The 17,996-nt window shown below is 36.3% G+C and overlaps 1 protein-coding gene and 2 non-coding genes across 4 annotated transcripts; 2 read left to right on the forward strand and 1 right to left on the reverse strand.

The window, feature by feature from the left end:
- The first annotated feature begins 1,610 nt into the window (after window positions 1–1,610).
- Window positions 1,611–1,908, forward strand: LOC147834747 (signal recognition particle RNA). The gene has a single exon (XR_015503151.1).
- A 3,607-nt stretch (window positions 1,909–5,515) lies between these two features.
- Window positions 5,516–7,453, reverse strand: LOC137490412 (E3 ubiquitin-protein ligase RBBP6). Of its 2 annotated transcripts, XM_087273439.1 has the most exons (7): window positions 7,136–7,453; window positions 6,835–6,934; window positions 6,656–6,731; window positions 6,297–6,385; window positions 6,124–6,220; window positions 5,881–6,020; window positions 5,516–5,785 (listed from the first exon to the last, which is right to left on the reverse strand). In XM_087273439.1, the coding sequence occupies exons 1-7, from the start codon at window positions 7,293–7,295 to the stop codon at window positions 5,614–5,616; spliced, it is 834 nt and encodes a 277-aa protein (XP_087129565.1). In that variant the 5' UTR covers window positions 7,296–7,453; the 3' UTR covers window positions 5,516–5,613. The 2 variants fall into 2 exon arrangements, with proteins under 2 accessions (XP_087129565.1, XP_087129566.1); XM_087273440.1 differs by lacking the exon at window positions 6,124–6,220.
- Window positions 7,454–12,142: 4,689 nt separating this feature from the next.
- LOC147841689 (signal recognition particle RNA) lies at window positions 12,143–12,440 on the forward strand. The gene has a single exon (XR_015503143.1).
- The last annotated feature ends 5,556 nt before the right edge of the window (window positions 12,441–17,996 follow it).

Raw genomic sequence — 17,996 nt, forward strand, 5'->3', positions numbered from 1 at the left:
ATAGAAACAATATTTTCATAACTAAATTATTTATAATTTGCCGTTTAACAGCAAAACATCTCGTCAAATAGGCCACAGTTCATCAGGAAATGAAAAGCTTTTAAATGACAACAGAAAAGCAGTTCAGCGACTAACATTCACTCATTCAGTGAGTATCTCATTTATTCATTCATTCATTCATTCACTAATTGAATCAACACTTTTTCAATCACTTAATATGGTGTCAGATGCAGATGTGGCCTCTAGTGTAATCCACAGTTCATATATTGCACAATGACGCTAAAGGCCACCATATTATAAAATACTGCAGGTTGTTGGTTGCAGATTAATAATCACAAACATAATTTTTTAATCATAAAACAGCTAAAAACATATTTAGTGTCAGAGAGGACAAAGTGGTTTTAGTTTACCTTTTATCTTTAATATTAAACAGCTTTTTAGTCTTTAGACCAGAATAAATAACTTGTGGTACTTGTATAAACAATGTTCAGCTCAGGCTTAGTAATTCAGCATGATGTGCTGCTAAAGCTGAAACAGTCTATCAATTTATGCCACAGATTGTGTGAGATTCTGTCTAGTCTTATAGATGTTAAAAACACTGATGGAGGTCAAAACCGCATCTGACACCACAGTTAGTGGATGAGTAAGAGTAAACTGAATAATAAATATGTAACTCAGTTAATGATAGTTATTCACTGCATGAATGAATGTTAGATGAGGAACTGGTATTTAAGTGGAAAATTAAAACATTAAAGCTTTACTTTTACAGAGGTTCACTCTTTGCACAATCTTAAATGGATAGTTCACCGCATAAATATGATTGTGACGATTATGAATTAACATTTTTGGGTCAATTATCCCTTAGCTCACATAAATTATCCCAGAGCATTATTTCAGCATCAATGATCATTCACAATAGTCATATCACAAGAAATACAAGGTTGAGTCTGGATTATAATTTAGCATTTGCGTGTGTTTCTGAGGCCTGCGACTGTAAAAGCATTCAGGTCTAATAAATTGCATAATTTGTCATTTTAATAGCAAATCATTTTATTTAATTAAAAAATGAAGACAATAGCAGTATTATTTTACATTTGATTATTACATTACTGTACCTGAATACTGTTAGACTCGTTGAAAAACAACAAAGCTCGGTTCATTTTATTTCAGAATTTTATATTGTATTTATCTCTGCTCGTAGATTGTTTGTAATGTTTTATGCAGATGCACACCTAATATAAACAAATCACCCATTCTGTAATATGTTTTCTACAGCTATATGTATTATGATACAATAAACCACTTTTACTGTAAAAAAAAACGAAAGTATACTACAATATTTATTACATTTTATTAGTTGATACAGAAAACAGAATGTTGTGGCACTCATAAAGAGTTGTAAAGGCTAATAAATATGGTATAATAATCTTTAGTTCAAAAACACTGTTGATACTAATTACTGTAATTTTTTTATTTGTGATCATACTGCTGTTTATTATTATCTAATGTCATAAGGCTATGAAGTCAGTTTTTATTCATCATTCAGTTTTCCTCCACTAGAGGTCGCTGTGATGATCAGATTCTCCACAGCTCTGATTCTCTCAGCTCTCGCCGGGTTCAGTGGCGCGCGCCTGTAATCCAAGCTACTGGGAGGCTGAGGCTGCGGATCGCTTGAGCTCAGGGCTTCTAGACTGCAGTGGACTATGTTGATCGGGTGTCCGCGCTAAGTTCGGTATCGATATGGTTCTCCTGGGGGAGCTCGGGACCACCAGGTCGTTTAAGGAGGGGTGAACCGGCCCAGGTCGGAGACGGAGCAGGTCAAATCCCCCATGCTGATCAGTAGTGGGATCGCGCCTGTGAATAGACACTGCAGTGCAGCCTGAGCGACACAGAGAGACGCAGACTTTTACACTAGTTGTTTTTACTCTGATATATCTTTCTAACAGTAAAAAGAAGTAATAAAGGTTTTGAGATGAATGACATGACTGTGTGTTAATAATTAGAAATAACTAAAAGTTTAGTTTTTTCGAGTGATGGGTTGCAGCTGGAAGGGCATCTGCTAAAAACGTGCTGGATAAGTTGGGGGTTCATTCCGCTGTGGTAAACCAACAAGACTAAACAGAAATACAGAAATTATCTCAATTTCATGAGTATATTTTGAAAAGATGATGTTTTAAACAGAAATATGTTTTGCTGTGGTTACTAACTCATAAGTGTGGTCTATCAATATCGGGTGGTATTTTAAAAAATTCTAGAAGAATTTCACTAAAGTTCTCCCCGTGTTGGTGTGGGTTTTCACTGGTTGGTCCGGTTTCCCCCACAAGTCCAAAAGACATACGGTATAGGTGAATTGGGTAAGCTAAATTGTCTGTAGTGTATGGGTGTTTTCCAGTAATGGGTTGCAACATGGGAGGGCATCCTCTGCGTAAAACATATGCTGCATAAGTTGGCGGTTCATTCCGCTGTGGTGACCCCCGGTTAATTAAGGGACTAAGCCGAAATGAAAATGAATGATTGAATGAATTTCACTTTAAACATAATTTACACATTGTTACTTTGAACCCATCATCTGATATTTGGCAGCTCCATCAAGGGTTCTGCATTGTGTTTTCTTTTTATTGTGGGAATAACCAGACAGGTATCAGCAGTTGTGACGGCTCTTTATTCATAAGGTTTTACTTTTATTTGTTCATCCGTCAGGCTATAGTGATTATTGGCTTTAATGTATTTAGCCTTTCAGTATAGGCCTCCAGCAACGTAGAAAGAGTTTGGCCTCATAAAATAATCCCCCAAACAGCTGTGAAAATTGACCAAAAACAATCAATTTTATTTTGTCACTAATTGATATATATATTCATCACAATGAAAAATATTTTTCTTTTTAGAATATTTATTAGTGATGCATGCAATGATTACAGAATAAACAAAAAATGCAAAGAATGGCAATGACTGATTTTTGAAATCTCTTTTGACAATTGCAAAAAGAGACTGAAAGGGCAGAAGCACAGCTTCGTCTGACAGAGGAACAACTGACTCTGACCAAACTGCAGCAAACCAAGGCCAAGGACTTGAGATCCGCCTCCTAAAGGCTACGCTCAGACAAGCTGCTCTCTCCACATCAGATGAGGAAGTCTGAGATTATTGTGGAGTTTTTGACATTAAGTCTTTTTTTTATTTACATCTATATTTGAAAACTTGTTATAAATATCCTCAATGTACAGTGTTTCAGGTATCAGATGAGTGGACTGCTGGAAGAGGATGCGGTGTTGTTTTTCTTGCTTTTATTATTTATTATTACTATTAATTTAATATTTATTAAGTTTTCATTTAAAAAAAAAATAAAGTTATGTTGACCCCACGCTGGCTATTCTACTTGTCGCTCTTTACATATCTATAGTTCTACATTGTGATTTCCTATCCTGTTTGAGCACTGGTTATCCAGATTTAGTGATTCTGAAAAGTTCCTATCCGTATCAGTTTGATCCAATTCGATGTTGCTCTGAAAAACTGGCTCAAAAAGTAAGCTGGATTACCTGATCACGGATCGCAAAAACAGAATTACTAAATCTGGATCAATTTGATCCGGATTAAACCTTTTGAAAAAAGGCCAGCAGCTGACCGTTACAGATACAGCATGCAGCACCGAGGACCGTCTATCTCCACAGCTTCAGACATGGTTTTATGACAACCTTTGTAAATGTTTGCAATTAGGAATCCTTCTGCAGAAGACATGTCAGTGTTTATTTTGACGTAAACTGTTATTTTATGAAACATTTAATGTTGCGTGTTTATATGCATATTTTTATATATAATAAATGAATACACATTTAAATACATATGTTTGTGTGTTTTTGTTTCTCTGCTGAAGCACCGCAGTAAAAATTATCTTAGGGTCTCCTTTTGACCAGCAGCAACTCTGGTTGGTAGTTTCCCACTTAGGAAGAGGTCAAATTTCATTTTTACTGTTGATCATCAGTTGGCACCATTAAATCCTTTACATTGCCCCGTGCAAAAGCGTGTCTGACTTTTATATGGAGTTCTGTGGAGTAAAACTGCAATTTATAGAGTGCATGCATAAGTACACTTACTATGTTTACTATGTTCTGACAGCTGAGGTGCCTATTTTGTATTTTCTCCTACACATCAATATATGTGTGTAAAAGTCTCTCTTACAACCTCACACACTCACTAAACACCAAATAAAAGCAAGAAATCAAGCTTTTTTGAACTGTAACTGATGATCACCAGCAAAAATCACAAATCTTACCTCTTCCCAACAGGAAAAACCACCAACAATCAAGAATGCATGATTATACGCTGTCATGACGTTGCATTTAAAAATAATGGAAATCACTTGGGCAAAAACAGCCATGAACACAATGAAAGGGTGGTAAATTTGCCCAGAGTGTATTGTTGAGTTTTTAAAAAATTCTAAAAATATTTTCCCAAAATATGTGTCAACAAGATTTGTCACCAAAAATCATCCCATTTGCTGAACCACAGAGAAAGTTGTTGGTAAATTAAGCCTCAAAATCAGCCCAGAGTGGACCAAAACTTCACCAACAGCACAGAAGGGTTAAACAACCCCAAATCCTTGATGGGATGGTTCTAAGAGGCAGTGCTCACTTCTGGACAGAGGGGCAAGTGTAGCAAGTAGCAAGTGGAGATGTTTTGAACCTTCAGCTGACAGCCAGTGTAAGTGGAGAGGTGTGACGTGGGCTCTCTTGGGATCATTGAAGACCAGATGAGCTGCAACATTTTGTTTGGCCAGGATTGATTAGATGAGCATGTCATCGGTGTAAACCAGAGACGCCCAAACTAGGGCCCGTGGGCCAAAGTGGATCCACTGTAACTTTTGATTTGGCCCTCCATCCCATCTGAGAAGAGAGGGAGAATGATGGGGAGTTTTGGGGGAAAGTCTTTAACAGAGATTGTCATTTCTAATACAACATAACTTTGTTTTTTAACTGTTGAGATACAAAAATAAACAAACTGAAATTAAACGTTTCAATGAAATGTTGTGAATGAAACAAATAAAATAATAGTCACTTGAAGGAGAGCAGACATTACAGAAGACATCAGCAAGCGAAGGCAAAGTGTATTTTTAGTGTTATAAATGGGATTGTTCATGTTTTATTGTAAGACTTTCATTCATTATAAAATGTAAAATATTAATACAATTAAAGAATTTGAAATGTTGTAAATTACAGTATACAGTGAATTATGTAAATTATATAATGAATAATAATAATAAACTAGGAAATTACATTGACAATTTTACAGTTTGGTAGATTTACCTCCAGCCCACCACCCTCAGACGAGTTTAGTTTTTGGCCTTTCATAAGAAAAAGTTTCCCTGAAGCACCTCTGAAATAGACTTTAACTAAAAGTTTTAGATTCTGAGCAGGACAGCACACTGGTTCTCCCGCAGCATGTTTGTTCATCATTTCTATCTTAATGTGTTGATCATTTTCTTTTGTGTTTCTGTATTGTTTGAAGGTCAACCAGTCCACAGTTTATGCTGCTATAATCTTTATTCAGTTTTATTCATAAACTATGTACAATATATACACTGTGCTCACGTCGGCTCCAGGTCTCTTGGGTGAAGGTCTCTCAGTGACGTGGTCTCTTCTGGTCGCCGTGCGTCTCTGGTGGAGATGGGGAACGGGAACGTTTCCCTCTGGCGTCCTGGACTGAAGATGCTGCACCAGCTGAGGAAGAGGAGGGCAGCGGCTTGGTCTGGCAGAAGGAAGGCCTCTTTTTCTTCTCAGCAGCATAGGCCTCACTGAACAGATCGAGCGCAAACACACACAAGCAGACATAATGTGAGATTTTCACAAACAATAGAACATGCTGCAATGCCAAGTACAGTTTACTCACGCGTCTATGATGGGAATGACGTATTTGCCGCTGCCGTCCATCATGACTCCCTTTCGGTTTGGGTCGTCCACCTCCAACAGGAAGCTGCGGGGAATCCCTGTGCTCCTCCTGATGCGCTTGTGCAGAGCAGAGCTGCTGCCCTGTGAATTCATGAGTGACAGTCAAACGACAGAGCAAACAATCTGACTGATGGAGACAAGAGCTCAAGTTCACAGCAACCATAAGCTTACAAAACCCAGTTACCCCTTTAGAGGGGCAGTGCCTAATGTGGTGTCCAGGGATCCCACAGTGAAAGCAGACATAGTTGGGTGGAAGAAGCCCAAGCAGTGTCATGGCCTCACTGATGAACATCAGAACCATGAGAATCAGCTCTAACATTTCTCACAAACCAAACCTGTCAGTGTCTGAACGCTCACCTGCTGGAGTAGTAGCACAGACTGGACTGGTACATCACCGCTTTTAGCTTGTCCTCCTCTGATGCCTTTGCCTCAGCCAGATTCTCAGTCTGTTTCACAGGCATTTGCACATTAGAATTTTATTTCACTGATTTGCTCAAGAGCTCAGATAAACACCCTCAAATCTCCCTAAGAAGCTCTGTGTGTGTGTGTGTGTGTGTGTGTGTGTGTGTGTGTGTGTGTGTGTGTGTGTGTGTGTGTGGGTGTTTTACACTGTGTATTGATATTCTGCACTACATGTCATTATGACGCCTCAAATGCAAACACTGCAGTTCAATACAGAGCAGCACAGTGGGGTGAATTAATCAGTTGTTCAATACCTTCAACAGCTGCTCCAGTGAGAGGAGTGAAGAATCACCTGTTTGAGAAGATTTGGCTGATAATCCAGCTTGATGTCTGCAAAACAAAGGAGCTTGTGTGACTAAAACACCACAGACAGACTCAAACTCTTGATATAACATCTATCAGAGGACGATTGCACTCATTTCACATAACTTACCCAACAAATCTTCTGTTTGATGACTTCAGTCCAGCCGCAGGGACCCGTCTGATGATGACCGACGTGTTTTTGGGGATGAGAGCATCATCATCTGTGTATTCTGACAGCAAAATAAAGTTTGAATATAGTAATAATCATTTACCATGGTATACTTTGAGTGCCATTAGCATTTTAAAACACTCAAAACATCACTATATGTCACCATCAGAGTCATGATAATAAATCACAGCTTCTACAAGTCTGTCTGATAACACATCTAATGTTAGTGTAGTATAGTTTAAGTGGCTTTTCCTCATCTCACCTTTATCAGATTGGGCGTTGCTGATCTTCAGCTGGCAGAACTTCAGCCTCTCGCGCCTCATGATCTGCCGCTTCAGCTCTCCCACAGTGATGTTGAGGCCCTCAAATTGGAGCGAGTCGTAGATGAGTCGACTCTGAAACCTGTAATGAACACAAGACATACTGAACACAAAACACAGTGTGATAACAAGGGTCAAACCTGAATGAAGGGAGCAGCAGGCGATCAATCGATGTATCCAACAATCAATAATATCAATAATCTGGGAATCAGTTGCCACGAAGGACGCCGAGATCAGATGCCAATGACAGAGCGGAGTTCAAAACCTCACAAAGAGAACCGTTGCCATGGATGCTGACGATCACGTGACGAGGCGCTGAAAAACTTCCGCGTTATATTCTCATAAATAATAGTGAAATCATTACTATGATAACAATTAAATAAACTGCAGAACAGTTGGACATCTCTGAATAATACACAGCTGCGTTTCCTTACACGAATGATTCTGGCCTTTGTAAAGAATCGAGCGAGTCAATGAATCAGTGATTCGTGGCTGAATGAATCACTCAAAGCTTCACTCGAATAAAGCGGTCTCTTGCTGCCACCTATTGGCGATTTGTTTTTTAGTTTTTAAAGTAATTTAACACTTTTTTTAAAGGCACCTTCAAATTTATTTTCTACAAGTTTATATCCGTGTGTTAAAAATGATTTAAAACTCTCTAATCTCATCATTTCCTGATGCGTTTATAATGTAAATCCCTTCATGTTTGCCTTTGATCTTCATTATGTGTTAAAATCAATACAATTTCAAAGTTGCCTCATCCAAATCCAAAGTTTAGTTCAAAGCTTTATTATACAGCAATGTGTGTGTGTGTGTGTGTGTGTGTGTGTGTGTGTGTGTGTGTGTGTGTGTGTGTGTGTGTGTGTGTGTGTGTGTGTGTGTGTGTGTGTGTGTGTGTGTGTGTGTGTGTGTGTGTGTGATTGTGGCAGTGGATTACAGTGAATGTAGAAGTGATCAGAAGTGTGTGATATTTATTGTCTCTGATAATCAAAAGAACATTTTAAGAGTCCAAAAGATTTACTGCCTGATGAAGCCTGTTATAATGCAATTATGATGACCCTATAAATGTAGAATGGTCAGAACAATAAAAAATTTTAAAAAAAGGGGGGCATTGCCCCCTCAGAAAGAGTTTGTGCCCCCCCAGTTTTTATAAAGGACTCAAACTGAAAATTCTTTCTGTCATTAATTATTAACACTCTCGTCGTTCCAACCTTAAGAACACACATTTAAATATTTTAAAATATATGACATAGCAATTGAATTATGAAAATAGTGATATTAAAGCTAGTCCTATAGTTCAGAGATCCGGTCCCCGCGTCAGGTCAGGTGCGGCCGTAAATAGCCTTTAAAACGCGCACACGGCGATGGAGGCGCACTCAACTCACAACGGAGAAAAGTGGGTGACATGATAGGAGCAGCTTAATTCATTACATGCTTTGGTTAACTAATTATTTAAACACAACTCTCTTGAGCTCTAAAAGGAAAAACACATAAGAAATTTGCTGTTAAATTAATTTTAGCAGAGACGCAACTGCCAGTCATTTAGTTCGGGAAGATGTAGCAAGAATGTTTTAATAAAAACAAATAGTTTACTGCACAGTCCCACAGTAGGCTACACTATAAATAATATTTTAATTTTATTTATTAATATTATTATTATTATTATTACAATTAAACTAAAATTGACAAAACGCAGAACCCTTTGAATGTTTGCTTTCATTTTGCTAAAAAGCGCACTTTTACAGTTGTGTAGAGAAACATCCCATTATGCAGCAGCAGTCAAGGTATAACACATAATAAATGCCTTTTGCGTTTATTAAGTCAAGTTTGCAGTGTTATAAATGGAATATAGTGCTTAAGTGGATTTATCGCGGATCAACTGAGAAACCTCTCACGCACTGCAGGTAAGCAGAATGATAATCTTTTAAAAATATGTCATTTAGGCTATACAGCTTTTTGCTCATGCAAAATTAAACAAAATATATTGTAGATCTATTTTAAGAGCTAAAATACAACATATCGAGTTTGTTTTGACTTGTAGCTCATGGCTTTAAAATGAAAATAACCTGAAAACAAGCTATTAAAAAAGGCTTAATAAATTAAATAATTAAGAAATAAAATTACGGTAGGCTTAGTAACCTAATGGTTTATGATGGTTTTACAATTTCACGAAAAAAACACACTTATGATAGCCTAAGATAAATCTTTGTTTTTACATTTAAAATCATGAAAAAAAGTTATATAGCATATTGAGTGTTATCCATGCCAAAATTTAACCATTTTTCACTTTAATAACGTGTAAATTTTGGTATCTTTTTAGGTATTTTTCTGGCTACACTAATGCCTTAAAATGAAACTAAGTAATTGTTTTAAATGACATTAAATTGTAACATTTAGCTTTTCCCTAACAATGATGTTGGTTGGATAATACGTGAAGCGGGATGACTCGGTTGAGCTGATTTTACTATATTTATTTACCGGTTAAATGAATAGTCTGATCGTGGGTCAGCTTGCATACAACTGCATATTGTTATTACTATTAAAACGTAGCCTATATTACTGCCTTAGTTCAGTAACTTGGGCAGTAATGCAAAGTAATAATAAATGTGAATAAATAGCCTAAATGAAAGAAACAAGAGAACAAAATGAGTCACCAGGTCTAGTGCCCCCCTATGGATTTAAAGTGCCCCCTCAGTTTTGACTTCCTGGCGCCGGGCCTGGGAGGAAATGATAAATGATGAAGTAAAGTTGACTTTTTATTGGTCTTATGGCACTGTTTGGATAAAAATAAACAGCAGTACGGTCCCAAATAAAATATAGTTATTTAAACTAAATACTATAGTATTTTAGAACCACGTAGTAAAGTTTATTGTACTGAATAGTTAATCACAATGTTGTGCTATTTAAAGGCAACTGTGGTGCAGAGTCGGGTTAGAAGAAACTCCAAGCATTTCTGTTTTCGCAAGGTTAAGCTGAAGATGATGATCTTTCATCCAGTGTGAAATGTCCGACAGGCAGGCTGAGATGCGAGCTGGAACCGAGGGATCATCAGGGTGAAAAGAGAGGTATAGTTGGGTATCATCAGCATAGCAGTGGTAGGAGAATCCATGTTTCTGAATGACTGGTCCTAGAGATGTCGTGTAGATGGAGAAGAGAAGTGGCCCAAGAACAGAGCCTTGAGGTACCCCAGTGTTTAGATGCTGTAGGTTGGACACCTTTCCCCTCCAAGACACCCTGAATGATCTGTCAGAGAGGTAAGATCTAAACCATTGAATAACAGTGCCTGCAACGCCCAGTGACTCATATATATTATATATATATAATGATTAATACATATAGAAACAATATTTTCATAACTAAATTATTTATGATTTGCCATTTAACAGCAAAACATCTCGTCAAATAGGCCACAGTTCATCAGGAAATGAAAAGCTTTTAAATGACAACAGAAAAGCAGTTCAGCGACTAACATTCACTCATTCAGTGAGTATCTCATTTATTCATTCATTCATTCACTAATTGAATCAACACTTTTTCAGTCACTAAATATGGTGTCAGATGCAGATGTGGCCTCTAGTGTAATCCACAGTTCATATATTGCATAATGACGCTAAAGGCCACCATATTATAAAATACTGCAGGTTGTTGGTTGCAGATTAATAATCACAAACATATTTTTTTAATCATAAAACAGCTAAAACATATTTAGTGTCAGAGAGGACAAAGTGGTTTTAGTTTACCTTTTATCTTTAATATTAAACAGCTTTTTAGTCTTTAGACCAGAATAAATAACTTGTGGTACTTGTATAAACAATGTTCAGCTCAGGATCAGTAATTCAGCATGATGTGCTGCTAAAGCTGAAACAGTCTATCAATTTATGCCACAGATTGTGTGAGATTCTGTCGAGTCTTATAGATGTTAAAAACACTGATGGAGGTCAAAACCGCATCTGACACCACAGTTAGTAGATGAGTAAGAGTAAACTGAATAATAAATATGTAACTCAGTTAATGATAGTTATTCACTGCATGAATGAATGTTAGATGAGGAACTGGTATTTAAGTGGAAAATTAAAACATTAAAGCTTTACTTTTTCAGAGGTTCACTGTTTGCACAATCTTAAATGGATAGTTCACCGCATAAATATGATTGTGACGATTATGAATTAACATTTTTTGGGTCAATTATCCCTTAGCTCACATAAATTATCCCAGAGCATTATTTCAGCATCAATGATCATTCACAATAGTCACATCACAAGAAATACAAGGTTGAGTCTGGATTATAATTTAGCGTTTGCGTGTGTTTCTGAGGCCTGCGACTGTAAAAGCTTTAGGTCTAATAAATTGCATAATTGGTCATTTTAATAGCAAATCATTTTATTTAATTAAAAAAATGAAGACAATAGTAGTATTATTTTACATTAGATTATTACATTACTGTACCTGAATACTGTTAGACTCGTTGAAAAACAACAAAGCTCTGTTCATTTTATTTCAACATTTTATATTGTATTTATCTCTGCTCGTAGATTGTTTGTAATGTTTTATGCAGATGCACACCTAATATAAACAAATCACCCATTCTGTAATATGTTTTCTACAGCTATATGTATTATGATACAATAAACCACTTTTACTGTAGTAAAAAAAAAACTAAAGTATACTACAGTATTTATTACAATTTATCAGTTGATACAGAAAACAGAATGTTGTGGCACTCATAAAATGAGTTGTAAAGGCTAATAAATATGGTATAATAATCTGTAGTTCAAAAATACTATGTTGATACTAATTACTGTAATTTTTTTATTTGTGATCATACTGCTGTTTATTATTATCTAATGTCATAAGGCTATGAAGTCAGTTTTTATTCATCATTCAGTTTTCCTCCACCAGAGGTCGCTGTGATGATCAGATTCTCCACAGCTCTGATTCTCTCAGCTCTCGCCGGGTTCAGTGGCGCGCGCCTGTAATCCAAGCTACTGGGAGGCTGAGGCTGCGGATCGCTTGAGCTCAGGGCTTCTGGGCTGCAGTGGACTATGTTGATCGGGTGTCCGCGCTAAGTTCGGTATCTATATGGTTCTCCTGGGGGAGCTCGGGACCACCAGGTCGTTTAAGGAGGGGTGAACCGGCCCAGGTCGGAGACGGAGCAGGTCAAATCCCCCGTGCTGATCAGTAGTGGGATCGCGCCTGTGAATAGACACTGCAGTGCAGCCTGAGCGACACAGAGAGACGCAGACTTTTACACTAGTTGTTTTTACTCTGATATATCTTTCTAACAGTAAAAAAGAAGCAATAAAGGTTTTGAGATGAATGACATGGCTGTATAAATCAAAACCTCGATTAAAATGAAAACACAAAAATAACGAACTATGTGAAATATGTGAAAAAGAAAGTTATACATAATATTGAAACATAAAAACTGGCTTCAAAAGTCAAGTAAATATGATTTAAGATTAATTAGAGCTGCAGACACCCACCTCTCCCATGTGCAGTCAGTACAGAAAAGGAGGAGGCGGGTGCAGAACAGGAAATTAAAAAACTTAAGCTTTCTCAGAAATTTAAAGGAGCAGGTATACTTAATAAACACTTCAGGTAAAACACACATTTTGTGCAATTCTATAAATAAAGTGAACTATTATTTCTATACCTGTTACACAGGCCTGGATTGGCTAATCGGGAGCACCGGGAAAGTTTTTTGGCCGCGAGGGCCGGTGTCCCTAGCTGCTTGCACTCTCAGCAGTCGCACTTTTTTCATTTATCTATTTGACCATAGCCTCACTCTTTTTATTTATTTTCTCGCAGGCAGCAAAACGCAGCCGGCAGGTTAATGATGATCATTTAGCATTCGACCTTAAACAGCGGCACCTTAGTGAAAAAAAGAATTTGAATAATTAATATTAATGAATATTACACCTGCTCAATGAAAATCAGATGATTCACTACATTAATAAATCTGACATAACTTGATCAGAAATATAAAAAAGGGGTGAAAAAGATTAAGCCTTCAATAGAAAGTAATACTGTGGTTAAAAGAGTCTTGCAGATACCAGCGCAATACTTATTTATTCTTCCAAACTCACCAACATAACAGCGACATTGTGGTCCAGTGGTCAGCATGTTGTGTTGTGATGCTGCTGCTCTAACCTCTCCTGAGTAAAGTGTTATTTTTATTATTATTATTTCATTTTTAGTGTTAGGAGGACAATATAATACTGTTTGGGTTACTTATGTGGGTGTACATATTTTATTTAGGTTTTTTTGTGTGATCACCGTTACAAAAGACTGCATATCTATAAAGAATTTTGCACAGAATATATTGTCAGATATTGCAGGAAGGGACAATGTGATGTTTAAAGTATAGCTTTGGAGATGTAGCTACCCTTTAATCTTCTCATATTTATAAAAACATTTGAAGTTCTAATGCAGCTGTTTCCTTGAAAAAGACGTGATAGTGTCTTTAGAAACTGAATTGCAAATGACCTTATTTTAATATAGTCAGTCGTGAACAGAGGTGGGCCGGTCAAAGGCTTGAAACTCCAGGGCTGAAAAGAAATCCCACTCCTGCCCTGCTGTTACAGTAACGGGCTGAATATGCTGTCATAGCCTGCAAAGCCAATGTTATCTGGCCTTTGTTACTTTCGTCCAGTGTTACTTTCATCCCCGCTCTCCCCCACTATAAGGCACACAGAATCATTTATCGTGTACAGACATGAACAGTCATATAGGGGTTTCACTGTCACATTTCTGTCAAAAACAGTGAAAAGTTCAGGCTGATTTATACTTCTGCAACATGTTATCACCGTGACCTATGGCACATGCCTTGCATGAAGCCATGCACTTAAACTTCTGTGTTCTGTTAGTGTTGCTCTGCAATAACACTTCCAAAATGCTAGCTGGCAACAGGTTTTCCTTGTTCCTTTGTGTTGAGTTTCTGCTTGTTAATGCAACATACTGTAGCTCAAACTCACTCATTCAGAGACGGGAACCAGGGAATGTGCAACAACTTTAATCATAAGGTAAACACAAAACAAAAGTTTCCATATGGAGCTCCTTCACCAGATTCAACACCTGTAAACACTCTCCATATGGAGCTCCTTCACCGGATTCAACACCTGTAAACACTCTCCCATGGCTCTCAGCCCTGACCACACATCTCAGCTCTACCAAGCTGACCATTCACAGAGTTTGTGATACGCATTGTCGTGATATATAGTTTTATTTTTTTGAGAGGTCAGTGTCTATACTCCATACACGTAAACTTGATGCAGAAGTATAAATCAGCTTTAAAACGCATATGTGTGTGTATCTCTGTGCGCACAGGAACTTTGTAATGACATTGTGTGTGACTCATCATTGCAGAAAGGCTTGAATTAACTCCACATTATAAAGTAATTCAAATACATATGAAAAGTGCTTGACTACCGTTCTTTTACAGTATTTTTCAATCATTTTGCCACAAATTTCAGAACCCTGAGTTCAATTTTCAAAACTCTAGACACAAAACTCTGAACAGTCACTAACACAGACTCTCCAGTGTTCAAAACTCTGCATGCTGCATTCATTTCCTTAAGGAAGTCTTGCATTAGCAGGATCATTGGTTCACATAATCCTATTATCATACAAATACTACAGGAACAAAACTTTAGATCACCAGCACACAAAATGCACATCGTTTCAATAAACAATCATTAACAATCATTAAATATTGTTGTTTAAAATATATGATACAGGTTTCATGATGGTTTATACATAAGTGTAGAGGGAACGGTGCAGACAGTGGATATACTGATCTAGTTTTATTCATTCCATCATAATGTAGGTTTACTGTAATGTTTTTCTCACTGCACATCCCCATATAGAAAGCTGATATATGGCAACATGTGCAAATTACATTATTATAAAATGTCATAATATAGGTAAAATTATAGGTAAAATATTTTTAGGGGTAAAATATATAACATAATAGATCATATATATATATATATATATATATATATATATATATATATATATATATATATATATATATATATATATATATATATATATATATATACGTAACATACATGTTTATATTTGTAATTCTAATAGTCACAGTTTTTCTCGATTGCTTGGATGCAGTTGTCAACTGAAACTCCACCTTTTCAAAACAGTAGACACACAGGCCTAAACAGCAGCACTCATGGTCAAAATGACACATTTTGCTTGCAAAAGGCACATATCGTGTCAAAACATTTAAAATATGAAACAAAAGCTAGTTTTACCTTCAAACAACACAACTTGCAAACAAATATATGAGCTCTTTGAATTAATCATTACACAATGGACAACAAAATACAAAATATAGAAGTCAGTGCACCACCATTGATTGTCATTGTAGCCTATTGCCAATGCCATTTGTTGTCTTTCTATTTGGGCCGTCAAGTTTGCCTTTTTGCAAAGAATTGGATCCAGAATAAGAAATGCTTTGATTAAATTTATATTGAATTCATGACAATTTTCAAACTGTGGCTGAAAACTAAAATACTGTAAAAACAGACAAAAATAATAAAATACTGTAAATATTAAACACATTTAAACCAATGTACAGTCAAATCTTTTGGGAGTATAGGACATAGCCACTATTGACCTCCTCCATCCATGCTGGCACAGAACAACACAGACCTTCCACCATTTATATAAGGTTTGCAGACTGATTGCTAATTGAAGACTTGAGTGTAGGAGTTTCAAATCGCTGCTTCAGTGAATTCAAACTGATCTTGGTAGTGTCTAATGGTTAGGAATAGATGGTCTCTGTTTGGTTACCATAGCTAAAACAATGGAGTTTGGACTGCTTGAATGACATCTGTGTTAACTGTTTTGAAAAATGCTAAGGAAAATGTGTCAACCCAATGAGAAAAGGTTTACAAATTTGCAAGACCTGTCTTCTGCTCTGCTGGGATAGTGAAAATGAAAATGAAGTGGAACCTAGTTTCTTTAACCAGGTCAAAGCAAACAAGAAAAACTGTAAAAAATGGCAATATTTTGACATGTATGACATTTTATATATGTAAAATTCTTATGAACTATTATGTCACATATGTAATTTGCATATATTTCTATATATCAGATTTCTATTTTAGGATCTGGGTTTCCATCTTTCTGGTCTTGTGGGTTTGGTTCTCCTCTACATCACAGTGGTGTTTTCATAAGTCAAAAATCTTGGAAAGAACCTTCTGTCAATGTGAATCCAGGCCTGATATTGCTGTGATTGGGCTTTCTCACATACATACAGTAATGTCAGATATAAAAACATTGTCTGTAAAAGTGGTACATGGAACAAAGTAACCATAAATATAAAAAATTAAGGATGAATAAAGATGTCATCTATAGATAATGTAGTTCAGTTGGGTCATCTTCTGTGGTAACTGATGTCATTTGATCTATCCTGATTATTTCATCATCTAAACATGTAATATTGTACAAAAGTTTCCATAAATCCAGAGTAATGCAACAGTTAATTATTATTTTGAGTGCTTGTATCAGTTGATAATAACATCATGTGAAGTAAATGAATACATGGTTATTTCAATTGTAATGTTTGAGTTGCATTTTGAAATGGGATCAATTTGAAGTTTAATTGTGTTATATTGAAAAGGTGATCTGAGTTCAATGAACAAAGTATTTTTGACTTGTGTGTGTTTTATCCAAGCATTTGAAAAAAGAGTTAAGGGTTTTGCAAAAAATGTGCAATTTTAGCAATGGTTGTGAATTTTGTATCTAGAGTTTTGAAAATTGACACCAGGGCCTGGTTTTTCAGAAGTAATCCACTAGGATTTTGGATAAGGGATTGGATCAAATCTTGAAAATGGGTTTTTCAAAGGAAAAAACGGATTACCTAATCGGATTAGATCACGTAATCTAATCTTGGTTTTGATCCGGATCAAACCTTTAGTTTGGGTTTTTCAGACCTTTTTTGTAGGATTTGGATCACTTTGATCCAAAAAACCTGGATTAAACTGATCCCACCAGAAAGGTGGATTTAGTGTGGATTTCATGGCCAAAATGTAATAAAAACTTAAAAATTTTATTAAATAATGCTATTTTTGGATCACACATTATCTTACGAGATATACTACTGATTCATAAGGTTTTAATTTTATTTGTTCATCCATCAGGCTATAGTGATTATTGGCTTTAACGTATTCAGCCTTTCAGTATAGGCCTACAGCAAAGTAGAAATAGCTTGGCCCAATAAAATAATCCCCCAAACAGCTGTCAAAATTGACCAAAAACAATACATTTTATTGTCAATAATTGATATCTATATTCATCACAATAGAAAATATTTTTGTTTTTAGAATATTTATTAGTGATGCATGCAATGATTACAGAATAACCAAAAAAAAAAAGTGCAAAGAATGGCAATGACTGATTTTAGAAATCTCTTTCAACAATTGCAAAAAGAGACTGAAAGGGCAGAAGCACAGCTTCGTCTGACAGAGGAACAACTGACTCCAAACTGCAGCAAACCAAGGCCAGACTTCAGATCCGCCTCCTAAAGGCTACGCTCAGACAAGCTGCTCTCTCCACATCAGATGAGGAAGTCTGAGATTATTGTGGAGTTTTTGACATTAAGTCTTTTTTTTTATCTACATCTATATTTGAAACTTGTTATAAATATCCTCAATGTACAGTGTTGTAGGTCTCAGATGAGCGGACTGCTGGAAGAGGATGGGGTGGGGTTTTTCTTGTTTTTATTATTTATTATTATTATTTTATTATTTATCAAAATTTTCTTAGTTTTCATTTTAAATA

The sequence above is a fragment of the Danio rerio genome, chromosome 11, assembly GCF_052040795.2.
Source record: "Danio rerio strain M-AB ecotype USA chromosome 11, GRCz13ab, whole genome shotgun sequence".
NCBI classification, from domain to species: Eukaryota; Metazoa; Chordata; class Actinopteri; order Cypriniformes; family Danionidae; genus Danio; species Danio rerio.

Coding starts and splice junctions, on each gene's coding strand:
- LOC137490412 (XM_087273439.1), bottom strand. CDS start 7,295: ATGTCTTGTGTTCATTACAGGTTTCAGAGTCGACTCATCTACGACTCG. Junction 6,386..6,655: donor CACTGGAGCAGCTGTTGAAG/GTATTGAACAAC, acceptor CCTGTGAAACAG/ACTGAGAATCTGGCTGAGGC. Junction 6,021..6,123: donor GGCACTGCCCCTCTAAAGGG/GTAACTGGGTTT, acceptor ATGAATTCACAG/GGCAGCAGCTCTGCTCTGCA.